The sequence below is a fragment of the Monodon monoceros genome, unplaced genomic scaffold, assembly GCF_005190385.1.
Source record: "Monodon monoceros isolate NGI ecotype Baffin Bay Population unplaced genomic scaffold, NGI_Narwhal_1 Super_Scaffold_3, whole genome shotgun sequence".
Taxonomy (NCBI): Eukaryota; Metazoa; Chordata; class Mammalia; order Artiodactyla; family Monodontidae; genus Monodon; species Monodon monoceros.
Window position 1 is genome coordinate 57,645,157 of NW_021703780.1, and position 15,175 is coordinate 57,660,331.

At 39.9% G+C, this 15,175-nt stretch overlaps 1 protein-coding gene across 11 annotated transcripts in view; it reads right to left on the reverse strand.

Annotated features, from left to right (window-relative positions):
- Nucleotides 1–313: 313 nt before the first annotated feature.
- NKTR (natural killer cell triggering receptor) overlaps nt 314–15,175 on the reverse strand; it is a 46,244-nt gene continuing 31,382 nt past the window's right edge. For 5 of the 11 annotated variants that reach the window (XM_029243806.1, XM_029243803.1, XM_029243811.1 and 2 more), the window contains 8 exons: nt 10,779–10,866; nt 10,153–10,298; nt 5,867–8,758; nt 3,387–3,482; nt 2,587–2,643; nt 2,271–2,303; nt 1,993–2,097; nt 314–476 (listed from right to left, as the gene is read on the reverse strand). In XM_029243806.1, the coding sequence (XP_029099639.1) occupies nt 389–476; nt 1,993–2,097; nt 2,271–2,303; nt 2,587–2,643; nt 3,387–3,482; nt 5,867–8,758; nt 10,153–10,298; nt 10,779–10,866 (3,505 nt within the window). In that variant the 3' untranslated portion in view covers nt 314–388. The remainder of the gene's footprint in view (nt 477–1,992; nt 2,098–2,270; nt 2,304–2,586; nt 2,644–3,386; nt 3,483–5,866; nt 8,759–10,152; nt 10,299–10,778; nt 10,867–15,175) is intronic. The other 6 variants (XM_029243810.1, XM_029243808.1, XM_029243809.1 and 3 more) reach the window with 4 other exon arrangements.

A 15,175-nucleotide genomic window follows, 5' to 3' on the forward strand; every position in this document is an offset into this window, starting at 1 on the left:
CTATGCTTGGCAGCATATATGCTAAAACCTTAAAAACGGGCAAAAAGAATCTGTATTCTAAGAAATACATGAGATGGAGAGAAATAATCTAGCTAAAATAATATTGCAAATTATATTTAAATTTCATGATTTCTTGATTCAAGAAAATGAAATTCATTTCCATAGTTGGCTACTGTAAAATGTGGCATACAAATATTTTTAGGAGACATATCTGTATTTTAAATTCTATGCACATGTAAATGAACAAATAACAATTTTAAGTGTCTATTTTTCAACTTCATCTCTAATATTGAAACAGAACAACAGACTGCCATTAAGTTTCTTAAACTTTTAAGTTACCAGATATTTACAAATAAGATACAATTTGTATCAAAAAAAGGGGACACTTTCAACTATATCTGCTGCTTTCACTGGGACTCCGGTGATGAGAGTAACTTCGGTCACTTTCACTGTCAGAGCCATAAGATCTACAACTCCTGTATAACAAAACGAAAACAGAAACACCTTTTAATTGTCAACCCTCTGAATTCCTCTTGTAGCTTCTTTTTTGATATGAGTGGCCTGAGAGCAAGTGGCTTGAAGAGGCACAGCATAGTGGGTCGGCGAGCGGGGTACTGACTGTGGCAATACTGCAGACTTTTCAAAGGTGTCAATGACAGATGGTGGTAATATCAGGTTAAGATAAAATAAAGAAACTTCTTGGGGAATTACTTGAAATCCACTCATATATGTGAGAATAATTTTCCATGTTACCCAAAATGAACATCAGTATTTAATTAGACTGAGGAAGTAAGGGAAAAAAGGCCCACAAAGAGAGTTTCATTAAAAGACAAGGAAATCGAAATCAAAATCAAATCAAAATGGGAGGCCAATGAAGGGTGAGGGTGAGGTGGGGCAGGGACAGGACCACTGGGAGAGTGAGTCAAGAAGACCTGGTTATGGTCACCATTCAGTTATTTCGAAAAATATTCACAGAGAGCCAGTCACTTTACTAGATGCAAAGGGCACACACAGAGTAGACTATGTAGAGTTTCCTGGGGCTCAAGGATAGTATAGAATAGGGGGCAAGATAAATAAAGCACATGTGGCGAGAGGGCAACATATCTCAGAGTGAGCAGTCAGGAAGGGCTTCCCTGGGGCAGTGAGTGGGTTGCAGTGGAGACCTGCAGAGTAGTTGAGAATTGGCTATTTCAAGAGGCAGGAGGGGAGATGGTGAAGTGGGCATGTGACTCTCTAGGCAGAAAAAGAAAAAGCTTCCAGAATGTTAGCGCAGGGAAGACAGAAAAGCCCAAGCTGGAGTTGGTAGGTGGAGAGGCCTCCATGCAATGCTGAGGAGCATGGATCTGCCCCTGAAGGCAGTGGGGCATCCTTGAAGAGTTTCAAACAAGGGAGTATCCAGATCACACTGATATCCTACAAGCACGACTGACTGTAGTTGTAAGGTATGGGGGAAGGGTAAGACCAGAAGCCACCAGGAAAGGGACATTACAAAAAGCAACCCACAGTATGAGCCATATGTTACATAAAACATACCTATAAATACATATAATATATAAACATTTTTAACCGTATAAACTGCAATCCTAAGTATTATATTTTATTATGTTACAGTTTTAAAAATATTACCTTTTTAAAATTTAAAACACTGACAAATTGGCTGTTAGTTCTAGCAAGCCACCCTATTTAAAGAATGGTCCATGGTTTGAGTTGCCTTCTCTCCTTATTCCTTCCAAAAGAAATGTTTGTCCAAGGATATGTGAATATTTAAAAATCCATTTTAGATTCAAACATTAACAACCACCAGTAAATACTACCCAGCAACTCTTAATACAAAGGCCACTTTCAGTAACTGCCTTTGGGTTGATGAAGTTCAGGCAGAGAAAGAAGTATTTCTGTCCTCAGAAGATGGTGCTTTCTCTTCTACAGCAGTCTCTCACCCCACACCCTAAGTGCCCACAGTAACTTACAGTGCTTGAAAGAACAGAGACCCACCTGGACCGCCTATTGTAGCTTCTGCCTCGGTGATAACTGTCGCTCCTCTGGCTTCTACTTCGACTCCGACTCCTGCTATAGTAGCTATCGTAAGTGTAGGACCTGCTTTAAACAGCAATGACAAACACTAAATCTTCCCATTCAAATACTCATATATTCCCATTTCTTTTTAGCTTCTTAAGTGTCCTCTTAGAACATGGGCACTATATGACAGTATGAAGACACATCTGCAGAACAAGTACTGGAAACATTTAACAACTGCCCCAAATCAGACTTACCGTATTAAACAGAAAAATGTTATAGTTTCTTTTCTGCATTGAAAAATATCACAAAATTAACACTGAGTTAGTTCAATTGAATCTCATGGATCTTATCAGACAATTATAGTCAATAAATCCCTGCCATTACAATTCGACATCAATTATCACTTTTGACACTAGAGCACAATGGGCCAACAGATTAAAAACTGTTCAAAAAGACAAACACATGTTTTTCAATAACATACAACACCTTTTAAAAGGGAATTAAGGGCTTTATAAAACAAGGCCCTTTCAATTTTGCCCCCGCAGGTGGTTTCCCAACCCCTGTCCATACCTGGACCGACTGTGGGGATCGTATGAGCTGCTCCTGGATCTGCTCCTGCTGGACGTCCTAATAGGAATCACATGAGGGGCTATCAACTTGTGGATCAGGACAGGCTACATCAAAAATCTAGACATTTATTTGCCCATCAAGGAGAAAACACAATGAAATCCAGCAGCTATATTTATTTCATTTTCATATCAAAAGTATATTGGAATTTTTTTAAAAAGCATGTTGGATTTCACAAGAAACGTTAGAAGTTTTACACAATTCTTCTATGAGGTGCACATCAAGAAAGTCGCTGGGGAGGAACTGGGTGGGGAAGGGGAAGACACAGGTGGGACACTTGTAAGTAAAATGAAGCTGCAGCAGTGGTAAATATCTGAGAGGCAAAAAGGGGCTGGAAGAAGCTGGGAAAACCAGAAACTTGGGGTCACCCACCACACACACACTTCTTCCTTTGTCCTCTTTTAATAGTCCTCCTCTCCCAATATCTAACCCGAGTCAAGAGATGACTGCAGATGGAAACTTAGGTTAAAGAGGATGTACTGGGGGTTCAGGTAGTAGTCAGGGCCTCTTTTAAATATTTCTACTGCTTCTCTTTCCTCACTCTGATAAGATCCCATCTTGAGATCAGCCAGTAAGAATCCAATAGCTCTTTGAAAGAAAGAACTAGGTGAGTAAGTAGGCCTGTCTGATAGTCAGCAATGACAAGACCCTTTTCAACAGCTACCCCACTCTGCCTGTGCAGGGCAGGCCTTCAAAAGAAGACAGATGGAGACCCCACAGTAGGACAGGATTCACAAGCTCACCTATGGCTTTTGTAACTGCGATAGGAACTGCTCCGGCTTCTTGTGCGGCCTCTGCTGTACCACCCTCTGCTCCGACTTCTGGAGTAGCTTCTTGATCTACAAGTAAGAGTGGAAAATATATAAATCATGTTAACTCATTATGCTGTTAAAACTAATTACTAGTAGGGCAGGAGGGGAAAAACCCAACAAGAGGAAAGGTCTCTGGAAAGGTCTCTCACGAACTCCTCACAGTGGGTATCACAGAGATGGCTAATGAGGGTTTAAACTGAACAGAATAAAATAAAGAGAAAACAGAAAAGGCTGATACAGGTATGTTCATAGGAGCCCTACCTGTAATACCAGAAGAGGAAACAATCCAAATCTCCATTAACAGTAGAATGGGTTAAAAAAAAATTAACACAGATATATACTGAAATATTCTGAAGTAGGAAAATGAACTACAGCTGCCATGTATCAACAGAGGTAACTCTTGGGAACATAATGTTGAGTGAAAAAGGCAAACGTAGAATATCTATACCTATAAAAAAGGATTTTGTTTGAAAACAAGCAAAAGCAACATTATATATAGATAGAAACATTTATAGTAAAACTACAAAGAAAAACAACAAAATTATAATAGAAGTTTAGAACAATGTTTAACTCTAGGAGAGAAGAGAGAAAACAGGGTAGCATCGGGTAGGACTACATTAGGTATGTCAAAGCTCTATTTTTAAAGCTAGATACCATTTAAAATTATTTTTTATACCTTAATCATTAAAAAAATTTATACCTATTTAATATTTAATAAAACAAACAAGAAGCTTAATGCAATTTTGCCCCCACCCTGCTTCCCCTAGTTTATGCTTGTCATTCAGGAACTGAACAATACCCCTGTGTATGTGCTACTCAGGTAATATCTTCATAGGTTTTATTCAGTATGTACTTATGTTTTGGAAGACAGATGCAGTTTATTGGCAAAGACACATTCTGTTCTCATAAGATCCTAGTCATTTACTCAACGAACAATTATAGAGCGACTCTGTTAGGTGAATGAAAGATGAGTAGCAAACAGCCCCTGACTTCACTGAGTTTGCAGGCCAGAAGGGAAGTCAGGCCCACGTAAGTAACCGAAACAGGGAGGCAAAGTTTAGCTATCTCAGTCTACTACCTGTGAGCTGCCCAACTTAAGAGCAAATTTCTTAGCGTTTCCATGCCTCACTGTCTTCACGTATGAAATGAAATACCACCCACTCCAAAGGCAGGGGCAGGAAGGCAGATGAGAATGGCCAGCGTCACCAACAGCTCAGAGCTGTCTGAGTGTAAACGGTAAGTACACACCGAGCAGACAGGAGGCTGGAGTAGCTCAACAGGCACCTTCATCTAGAATATGAACCCGGAGACAAAAGGCCAGGATTCACCAGCTCTCTGGGCCTTGTTGGGAGTCAGAGAAGGAGGAGGTAGAGACGCCAACAACTCAGGCATGGAATGGTCTGAGAGGGAATAAGGAGAGCTAGCAGAGGGCTTCTAGAAGGACTGAAGGGACTGAAAACATGCCCTGGCACTGGCCATGCGGAAGTACCTGAAAATCTCAGTCAGCTGAGTGAGATGGGCAAGGGAAGGCACAGAATACAAACTGCAGGCAACTGAAGAGTAAATGGGAGATGGTTATTGTAGATGGTAAATGTTGGCCCCTATTTTTAAAGAAATCTGGGTAAGGGAAGAAAATGACTGATAGAAAACTAGGAAGAAAAAAAGTTAAAGATTCTTACTGCATTTTAAGTTCAAGTGATGAAAATCAAGCACAACGTAATAAAGGATATGAGTCAGAGGCAGTGAGGCAAAACCATGAAACATTTACAAGGAAAAGAAAAGAATACAAATTACTTGTTAACTTCATACCACCATCACCAATTTTTTTAGTTTAAAAAATGCTCATTCTCTGCATTAGCCAGTCTATGCTGATGACAATAGTTAGACGTAACTTGAACCAAAAATCAACCAATCAATCTTAAGATGATCATTTTTACCATTTCCTGCCCCTTGAATAAAGATCAACTAGATGCAAGTCCTCGGCAGGTAACTTTGCCTCTCTGGCCCTCACCCTCCACTTGTATAAAATGGAGGGTTAGATTACTGATCTCGAAATCCTACATATTTTGTAAATGCAAGATTCCCTTCTAAGGCATCACTAACAGTAGAGAGAGCGGCCTCACTCCTTTAAAAATGGAGAACTTGCCACCTATCACGGTAACTCACTGCAATTGCCATGGAGCTTTAATTGACAGCAATAGATTTTTTACCCTGAGCCCAAATTTCTTCCCCTGAAATCTCCGCTCCCTGTGTCCTCAGCCTGCTCTGTGAGTCACACAGCACAAGCTTTCTCCTTATTCCCTCCCAGATATTGGGAAACAGTGATCTTGTCCCTAACTCTGATGTTCTTCCAAGCAAAACAATAACAGACTCTCCTTGGGAGAAAAAAAGGAAAAGAGAATAATGCTCACCGATAAGATGATGTGGAACTTCTCGATCGACTCCTTGAGTGACTGTAGGAGACAGACCTTGTTCTGTGCCTTGATTTGGTCTCAGATTTACTTCGAGATCTACTTGGACTCCTGGACTGGCTATCACCATCCCGACTAGGTGTCTGCTCATCACTCGAACTCTCCTGATTTCTTGGCCTCCGGTTTAAGCGTGCTGTCTTTCTTACTTCATCAAAGAGAGACCCAGGCCGAACTTTATTTTTGCTTTTAATTTCTATCCTCAAGCCTTGTGGTTTCATTTCAGGCACAGCAGTCAGTGCCTTAACTTCCACAGCACTTGATGTAGTAGCAGACGGTGCTGCCAGGTTCCCCACACCTTGCAGGGGCTTCCATTTATTATCCATGAGGCTGGTCTGGCTTTTCTCAGCCACCTCTCTCTTCACAGAGCTTTCTACAGCAGTGGCCAAGCTGGCAGAGCTGCTGTCCTGTTTTCCCACCTCACCCACCGTTTTGCTTTCTGACACGATGCTTTCCTGTTTTCCCAACTCTGCCTCAGGATGCTCTGCTGGCATATCCTGCTTTAGAACAATGCTTATATCCGGGGTGTCAAGCCTTGAATTTCCTAGAGGGGAAGCCCCCTCGGCCTTTGCTGGGGAACTCCTATCAGGAGTGCAAATCTCCATGTTGTCATCTGTTTGAAGCAGATCCTCCACTCCGCTTGGGATGCTCTCTTCAATATGCTGAATGTTCGGGGGAGAACTGACCACATTTTCCTCAGTGTTTAAAGCTGCGGGAGACACACTGAGTTTACTATCATCTTTAGTAGGCCGATCAGTATCTGATGAAACCGTTATTGGATTATGTTTACCTGAAAGACTGCCATCTTCACAGGGCTTCTCAGTTTGGGGAATATTTTCTTTTGCGGCTTCACTGTTTCCACAAAGTTGTTTTTTCTCTTTTGCTTCCTGAGTAACTTGCTTTTCGTTAATCTCCTCCTCCTCCTCTTCACCAAATTCTAGTGGAGGCTGCCAGTGAAACGCTTGTTTTCGTTTTGGAGCCTTGTGTTTTTTATCTTTTTTCCCTTTCAATTTCTCTTTTGCTTTTTTGGTATGTTCCCTTTTAAGATGCTCCTTGGAGCTGTGTTTATGCTTGTGGGGTTTTCCTCTACTGTTTTCTGAATTGGAATAGAACCCCTCAGAATCAGAGGTTGATGACCGCTGTTTGCTTGATTTCCAGGCACTATTACCATCAGGCAGTAAAGTATTTGCTGAAGACTTAGTTGCTGGTTTGGCTTTGATGTGAATTTCACCCAACTCTGACTCAGAATCTGAAGTGGCTTCACCTTCTTCCTTATCAGAAGATGGCCGGGAATTATTTTTACTGTTTTTAGTTACATCTTGTTCAGAATTTGACTCAGAGTCCCATTTACTCCCAGCATAATTCTTCCTTTTGGGCTTACTGCCACTTCTAAAGTGATCAGAAGGACTTTCTTTCAAAGTTCTTTTTTTTGAATGAGGGCATTCCCGTTCAGGCTTAGATTTCTCTCCATCTCTGTTTTTCTCTTGTTTATTATTCATGTCCATTTGGACTTGCTTCTCTTTTTCCTGGGCTGACTGTGTAACCCGAACACTTGACTGTTCACTGTCTGAAGAATAATCTAAAGATGACCTGCTTTCACTGTACTTTCTATGACATGAAGACTTGTCTCTGCCTTTGACATATTTATTACGAAGTGTCTTTTCAGAGCTGCTGCTGTGCCTTTTATTTGAGGAGGTGTTTTTTTTCCCATTGGATCTAAATTTTCTCTTGGCTCGTCTTCCATCATCACTGCTAACAGAAGAGTATGAAAATGATCTACTACACCGTGAGTGGTCACTGTATTTATTTCGTGAATGAGATCTAGATGAGGGAGACCTAGACCTTGAATGTGAACTAGCTAAACTTCGAGATCCTGTGTATGACCTGGAATAAGATCTACTCCTAGAAGATCTACTCCTTGACCTTGGTGAACTTTCTGAACTCCTATCACTGTATTTTGAATAAGCGCTTCGATCACTTTCTGAATTTTTTTCTCTTTTATGGTAGGATGATGAACTACCAGTCTCTTTAACATTTGCTAAACCGTAAGTGCTTTGGATGGGCAGCAAATGGGTTGTTTTAGCTTTCATTTCCTGGATTCGTTCATAAGAGGGCTTCCAGGGCTTCTGTCCAGGCTTCCACCTTGAAGGAGGAGGGCTGTCACTCAGTGGTATTACAGGAATATTTTCCGCCACCACTGGTTGTACTAAAACATTTTCACTTTGTGTCACTGTTGCCCTTAAAGGTTCTGTTTTAACAGGTTTATTTTCACTTAACTGAGAGGCTGTTCCTCTTGGTGATTTTGATGCTGTTCTTTGGTGCCCTGACTTAGAACTAGATCTGGACTTTGATCTACTTCGAGAATGTGATGAGGATTTTGACGGAGTCCTTGATCTTGAGCTTCCTCTAGAATAAGACTGTGAGTGAGATTTTGATCTGTAGGAGTCTCTGCTGGAATGGGTTGAAGAGCTCTGGTCATCCTTATCAGATTTAGACCAGTCCCTCTTGGACGAGTGATGAGATGACAGCGAGGAAGAACGAGATCTCCTTTCTCTATCACATGAGGATTTCACTCTTCGGGTGGAAGATTTTAAGGATTCTATGTCAGATGGTACAATAATCCTTCTCTTCTTAGTCTGTTTGTGCCTTCTGCAATGTTTCTGCTTTTTAGCTTTCTTTTTATGCTTAACCTTTTTCTCTTTTCTGCGTTTTTTATGGTGACCATCAGAGTGTCTTGCTGTACTTAGATCTGAATAATATCCATTATAGGACCACGATCGGGATCTCTGGGACAAGCTTCTTTCATCCCATCGGCTTGAACAGGGGTCACTTAACCTACAGAAAAGGACATAATATGCATGCAATTATTTACAAGCATGTTTTCTATGCTTTAAAATTAAAACACATTTGTTGTCAATACAAATGCATCAGCAAAAGCTTAGTTAACAACCAAGTACTGACTCTGTCAACACTTTAAGCACACATAGGAAGGATAAACCAACAGCTGATAGGCCTGGTCCCGACCTTGTAATTTCAAAGAGATCATTACTATCAGATCACTACTATCAGACTTACAAAAGGATTTTTTTCAGAGCCAAGCCAAGAATTTTCAAATTCGATAGGAAAATAGTTTTGAAAAGCAAAGCAACTACAGCAATCACAAAAGCACTGCTGCCCTACTGAGTTCCTGGCTATCATCCACTCAATAACACTCTGCCTCCGGGAATAATTTCTGAGGGAGAATCAAATCAAGTTCCCAAACAATTCTGTTAATTCTCTGCAGATACAGGATAACTGCCTGAACTTTAGGCGAAGGCTCTTTTTCTTTTTTGGCTGCACGGCTTGTGGGATCTTAGTTCCCTGACCAGGGATCAAACCTGAGCACCAGCAGGGAAAACTCCCGAGTCCTAACCATTGGACCACCAGGGAATTCCTTAAAAACATGACTACTGTTTTTATCTCAGCCTCATACAGGTAATCAACAACTTTCCCCTACGGTTTTAGTTAAACTACTTAGTACAGAAATTAGGGGAAAAGTACATTAAATAGATGCAGACTTTACAATATCTCAGTGGCAATATCAGGGCTCAAAACTCAGAGTTCTCAGTGCCACTGTGTCTACACCACTTCCACACAGCAGACGCACACCTTTTCCTCCTCTTCTAACTTCGAACCATTCTGCTGGATGCCCACAGAGAAAAACAGAATTCTACCATGAACAATTACACAGGGTCCCATTGGTATATTTTGCACTAGCTCTTCTGGGGCCAGCCCCATTTCTAAAATAGATACTGCACTGTGGAGTGTCACTGAAGACAGGACATGGATACACTTCTGAAGAAACAAAAGTCCCTGGGGTCAGAAGTTAACACACACAATGGGTACAGATTTCTCTATCTACCCATTCATTCATTAGTGACTAGGAAAGAATCTGCTAGGAAAGAATCTGCTATATAATTTTTTTTTTAAGTCCTGATTATTTCTAAAATTGAACAAGAAATCTTTAAGAAATTCAGGAGGGTTATAGTCTTGTGAGGGAAAACAGAATTTTGATTTAAAAGCACCCAAAGTCAAGCGGCCCTCTTCCCATTTCACCAAGCATTCCCAAATATATTCTCTTTGGTCACAGTCTAATTTTAAAGGTAAATATTTAGTGAAAAGTCCAGAAATATGTCTCTATCCCCTTAAGACTTAAAATACAGAGGACACAGGATTGTACTTATACTTACTTATCTCCTTTACTCCATTTTTCTCCACTAGGCGGTCTATACGCTCTCAATCTCTGCATTTCTTCTTTCCAGTGAGGAGGAGTTTCGCTGCTCTCATCATCACCTGATTCGGAGCAGGGTCTTGGTCTTGGGGGTGTGTGATAGCGCTTTAAAAACAAAGTTAGGAATGACTGCCTTCAAAATATCTCTTAATTGTAATCTGCTATAGGACAGAGGTAGGTATAAGACCCAATCTGACGCCATTCAAAGGCAATAACGACTGAAGTACCAAGAAGATGGTATGAAGTTGTGCCAAACTAAAAAAAATGCGAAAGCTGGAGATTCACCTGTAATCACACACAGCAATTTCCTCTTTGAAGTCCTAATGGTTATACTCATTAGCCTAGATTATTCAATATACTAACATGTCTCAGCATACTGATTATTTCACATTCATTTCATATTCAAACCCATTCAAACACAGCAGTAAACACTAATCTAACAGCATAACTATACAGAATACAACTAGCTCCTTGGACAGATTTTGGACTATACCTAAGATTAAAGCTAGGATTTTGCCTAGAGGTAAAAACATTTTACCGCTTAAGATAAGTAATTTGAAAAAAGTCCAGTTTTAACACACATACAATTGTGCCCCTTCCTTTAATCTTCCGTCCAGACTTTGAAACAGATGGTTTCTGATCATTTACAGTGGGTGTAATATCAGGAATCTTCCTGGAAAAGAAGATTGAAAATTTATAAAAAGCAAATGCTAGGCAGTTTTCTCAGTGTTTAAATGCAGAATTTATGTTCCTATCATACAAAAACACTTCATTTAGATTCAACACTTTTGTAGAATGAGGCACTCCATATAACCTGATTTTCTAAGCAAATCCTTTAAATACAAAAACTAAAAAAAAAAAAGTAACCGGGGGTTCCCTGGTGGCGCAGTGGTTGAGAGTCCGCCTGCCAATGCGGGCGACGCGGGTTTGTGCCCCGGTCCGGGAGGATTCTACATGCCGCGGAGCGGCTGGGCCCATGAGCCATGGCCGCTGGGCCTGCGCGTCCGGAGCCTGTACTCCGCAACGGGAGAGGCCATAGCAGTAAGCCGCCCACCAAAAAAAAAAAAAAAAAAAAAAAAAAGTAACCCAACTGAGTAGAAATACACGATACTAGTATCAATCTTTTAAAGTACAGAACTGCTTTCAAAACAATCCTTTTTTAGATGTCTCTTGTCAAAACAGTAATGTTCTTAGGGAATCCTGAGGTATTGTTGACTCTAATGCTCAAGTGTTTTTAACAGTTTTAAATTTTATCTTATATATATTTTTAAAAATATTTATTTATCTCGGCTGTGCTGGGTCTCAGTTGTGGCACGCGGATCTTTACTTGCGGCATGGGGGATCTTTTAGTTGCGGCATGCGGGCTCTTTACTTGCCGCATGCGGGCTCCCAGTTGCGGCATGCATGTGGGATCTAGCTCCCTGACCAGGAATTGAACCCGGGCCCCCTGCACTGGGAGCACAGAGTCCTACCCACTGGACCACATTTATTTTATATTTTTAATAGTTTGTTTGTCTACCCCACTTTACTATAAGCTGCCCCTCCTTCAATGCTCTGAATCTGCTACTTTATCTTATGGGTGATTCTAAGAGTACAGTTTTTATGGCAGCTACAGTCCTCCATGCCTGAGAAGTCTTTTCATACTTGAGTTTGTTTTGTACCTGTTATGATTAACATAATGGCTAGCTTTTATTGAGGACTTACTATGTGTCAGGCGTTATATTAATAAGCATTTTAAACATATTTATTGGGTAAAAATACATAACATAAAATTGGCCATTTTAACCATTTTTAAATGTACAATTCAATGGCATTAATTATACTCAAAACGTTGTGCAACCATCACTACTATCTTTCCAAAACTTCTTCATCACTTCATCCTGAAACTCTACCTATTAAGCAATACCTCTCCATTTCCCTCATTCCCTTAGCCTCTGGTAACCTCTAATTTATGGCTGAATAACATTCCATTGTATATATATATACACCACATTTTGTTTATCCATTCATCTGTTGGTGGACGTGTGAGTTGTCTCCACGTTTTTGCTACTGTGAATAATGCTGCAATGAACCCTGGAGTACAAGTATCTGTTTGAATCTATTTTCAATACTTTTGGATATGTACCTAGGAGTAGACATGCTGAGTTACATGGTAAATCCATGTTTAACTTTTTGAGGAACCACCAAACTGTTTTCCACAGCAGCTGCATCATTTTAGACTCCTCCTAGCAATGTATGAGGATTCCAATTTTCTCCACATCCTCACCGACACTAGTTTTGGGGGGTTTTGTTTTAAATTACAGTCGTCCTAGTAGGTGAGACACGGTATCTCACTGTGGGTCTGATTTGCATTTTCCTAACGACTAATGATATTAAATATCTTTTCACATGTTTGTTCCCCATTTGTACATCTTCTTTGGAGAAGTGTCTATTCAAGTGCTTTGCCCATTTTTAAAATGAGTTGTCTTTTCGTTGCTGTTGCTCATGCTTTTGGTGTCAAATATAAGAATCCACTGCTGAACCTAAGGTCATGAAGGTTTACCCCTATGTTTTCTTCTAAGAGTTTTATGGTTTTATTTCTTATATTTAGGTCATTGACCTATTTTGAGTTAATGTTTGCATATGATGTGAGGTAGGGTCCAACCTCATTCTTTTGCATGTGGAAATCCAGGTGTCTCAGCACCATTTATTGAAGAGACTATTCTTTCTCCATGGAATGGACTTTGCACCCTTATCTAAAATATAATGGCCATGCAAAGTTTGAATCTCAGCATCAAAAATTAGAATTTTTATCATCTTGGGCCAGTTATTTAGCTCTTTGAGCTTCAGCTTGCACACTTGTAAAACAGAGATAACACTTCAACTTATTTATACGAATTAAAGAGATAATGTATGAAAAACTGTTGGTTCAGTGCTTTGCATATAGTAAGGGCTTCCCCCCAGAGCAGGGTTCTCAAACTCAAATGCTGACAGGCAGGTAATGTAAATCAGTGAAGTGGACACAATAGAATAGTTCACTTTCCACTTGATTATTCTTCCACTTGAAGAATAACAGTTCAAGCCCAGTGATATACTTCAACTTCTCTTGGTCAGGAGACAGCAGAGATTGGTATGAATAGGGACAGCACTCTGAGTAGCCACTAATTTTTGCCTTGCAGTGAAACAGAACCAATGTTTTGGAGGATTCTTCAATTTCTCAAGAGAAGAAAAAATCTGAATTTTTGTATGAGTCAACAATGTTTGAGCCAGTATACGAGCCAATGGTGACACTGTCATGAGAGGTGTCATGAACCTAAGGAATATAATGAATCCAATTCTGGACACCTGGGAGCCAATTTTTTAAAATAAAACAGTAATATGAAGGACAAATAACATAGGTCTATACTCCAATGTTTTCATGATCCACCAGTTTTCTCTTCTGCTACAGAGGCTCTCAGACCATGAGTAGGTCCCATATTTCAGGGTCTGAACCTCAATCACGGGGGACCAGATATTGGATGTTCTCAGTGTCCACTATGCCCATCCTCTCGGAGACTCACACTGCTCACCTAATCCACACGCCACTGAGGTACTAACCAGAGGTCAATATAATAAATGACACTGGGAAAAAAAAATCTAATGGCCATAGACGTATGGGTTTATTTCTGGACTCTCAATTCTATTCCATTGGTCTCTATGTCTATCCTTATGCCAGTACCACACTGTTTTTTTTTTGAATTTTATTTTATTTTTTTACACAGCAGGTTCTTATTAGATACCACACTATTTTGATGACTGCAGCTTTGCAGTAAATTCTGAAATCAGGACATATGAGTCCTCCAACTTTGTCTTTCTCCCTCAAGATTGTTTCGGCTATTTGGGACACCTTGCAATTCTATACAAACTTGGACATTGACTTTTCCATTTCTGCAAAGTCTACTGGAATTTGACTGAACCCATAGCTCATTCTGAGTAGTACTGACATCTTAATATTAAGCCTTCCAATCCATGAACATAGAATGTCTTTCCACTTATTTAGGTTTTAATTTCTTTCAGCAGTATTTTAGATATATACCTATAGTTTTCATTGTACAAGTCTTTCACCTCCTTGATTTAATTTATTCCTAAGTATTTTATTCTTTTAGATGTTATTTTATGGAATTACTTTCTCAATTTCCTTTTCAGATTGTTCATTGCTGGTTGTTAATAAGTGTTTTAGAGGCATTAGTTCATTTAATTCTCATAACAACACTATGAGGTAGGTACTATTATCATCTCCATTTTAAAGACAAAGAATTTTAAGATTAAGAGGTTAAAAATGTTGCCCAAGGTCACGGAAAGAAATTAAACTTGACTCTTATAACCATTTTATAGGGTTTTCCCAACCAGGAATCTGGCTCCAGGTAAACATACAATATTACTATAAGAAAACCTTGACTAAAAAGTATATTATAGTCTTTTCGGTCATTTCATATTCATGACATCATTTGATTCTCACAATGAGAGATGTAACAGGGACTCTTGGCAGGCAATTGTTAACCTCGTTTTCCTCATGAAGAACAAAGCACTGAACCAAATGACTTGCCTATTAAGTGTTCGGCACAAATTAATGTTCACCGGGGAACCTTTTAGATGCTGATCCAATGCTGCCACCCTCTACCTCCTCCCCACAACATTCTGATTTAATTTGCTGTATGGCCCAGAAACTGGTATTTTTAAAAGCTTGCCAAATTACTCTGAAGTGCAGCTGAAGATGAGGACAAATGAATTAGAGCAAGTGTGGAACCCAGCTTTTGCTAAGTGAATTATAAGTGATAATGAGCTTAACTGCTGGTAAATTCAGTAAGGTGGCAAGCTCACTAAGGTTGACAGCCCCTGTTTCTTATCCTTGCATACCTTGCATTCTTAGCACACAATTCTAGCTCCCAAACAACTGATCGAATCTCAAACATTCTAATGAAATAGATCAACTTGCTATCTTTGTATGACACAACTACCTGCCA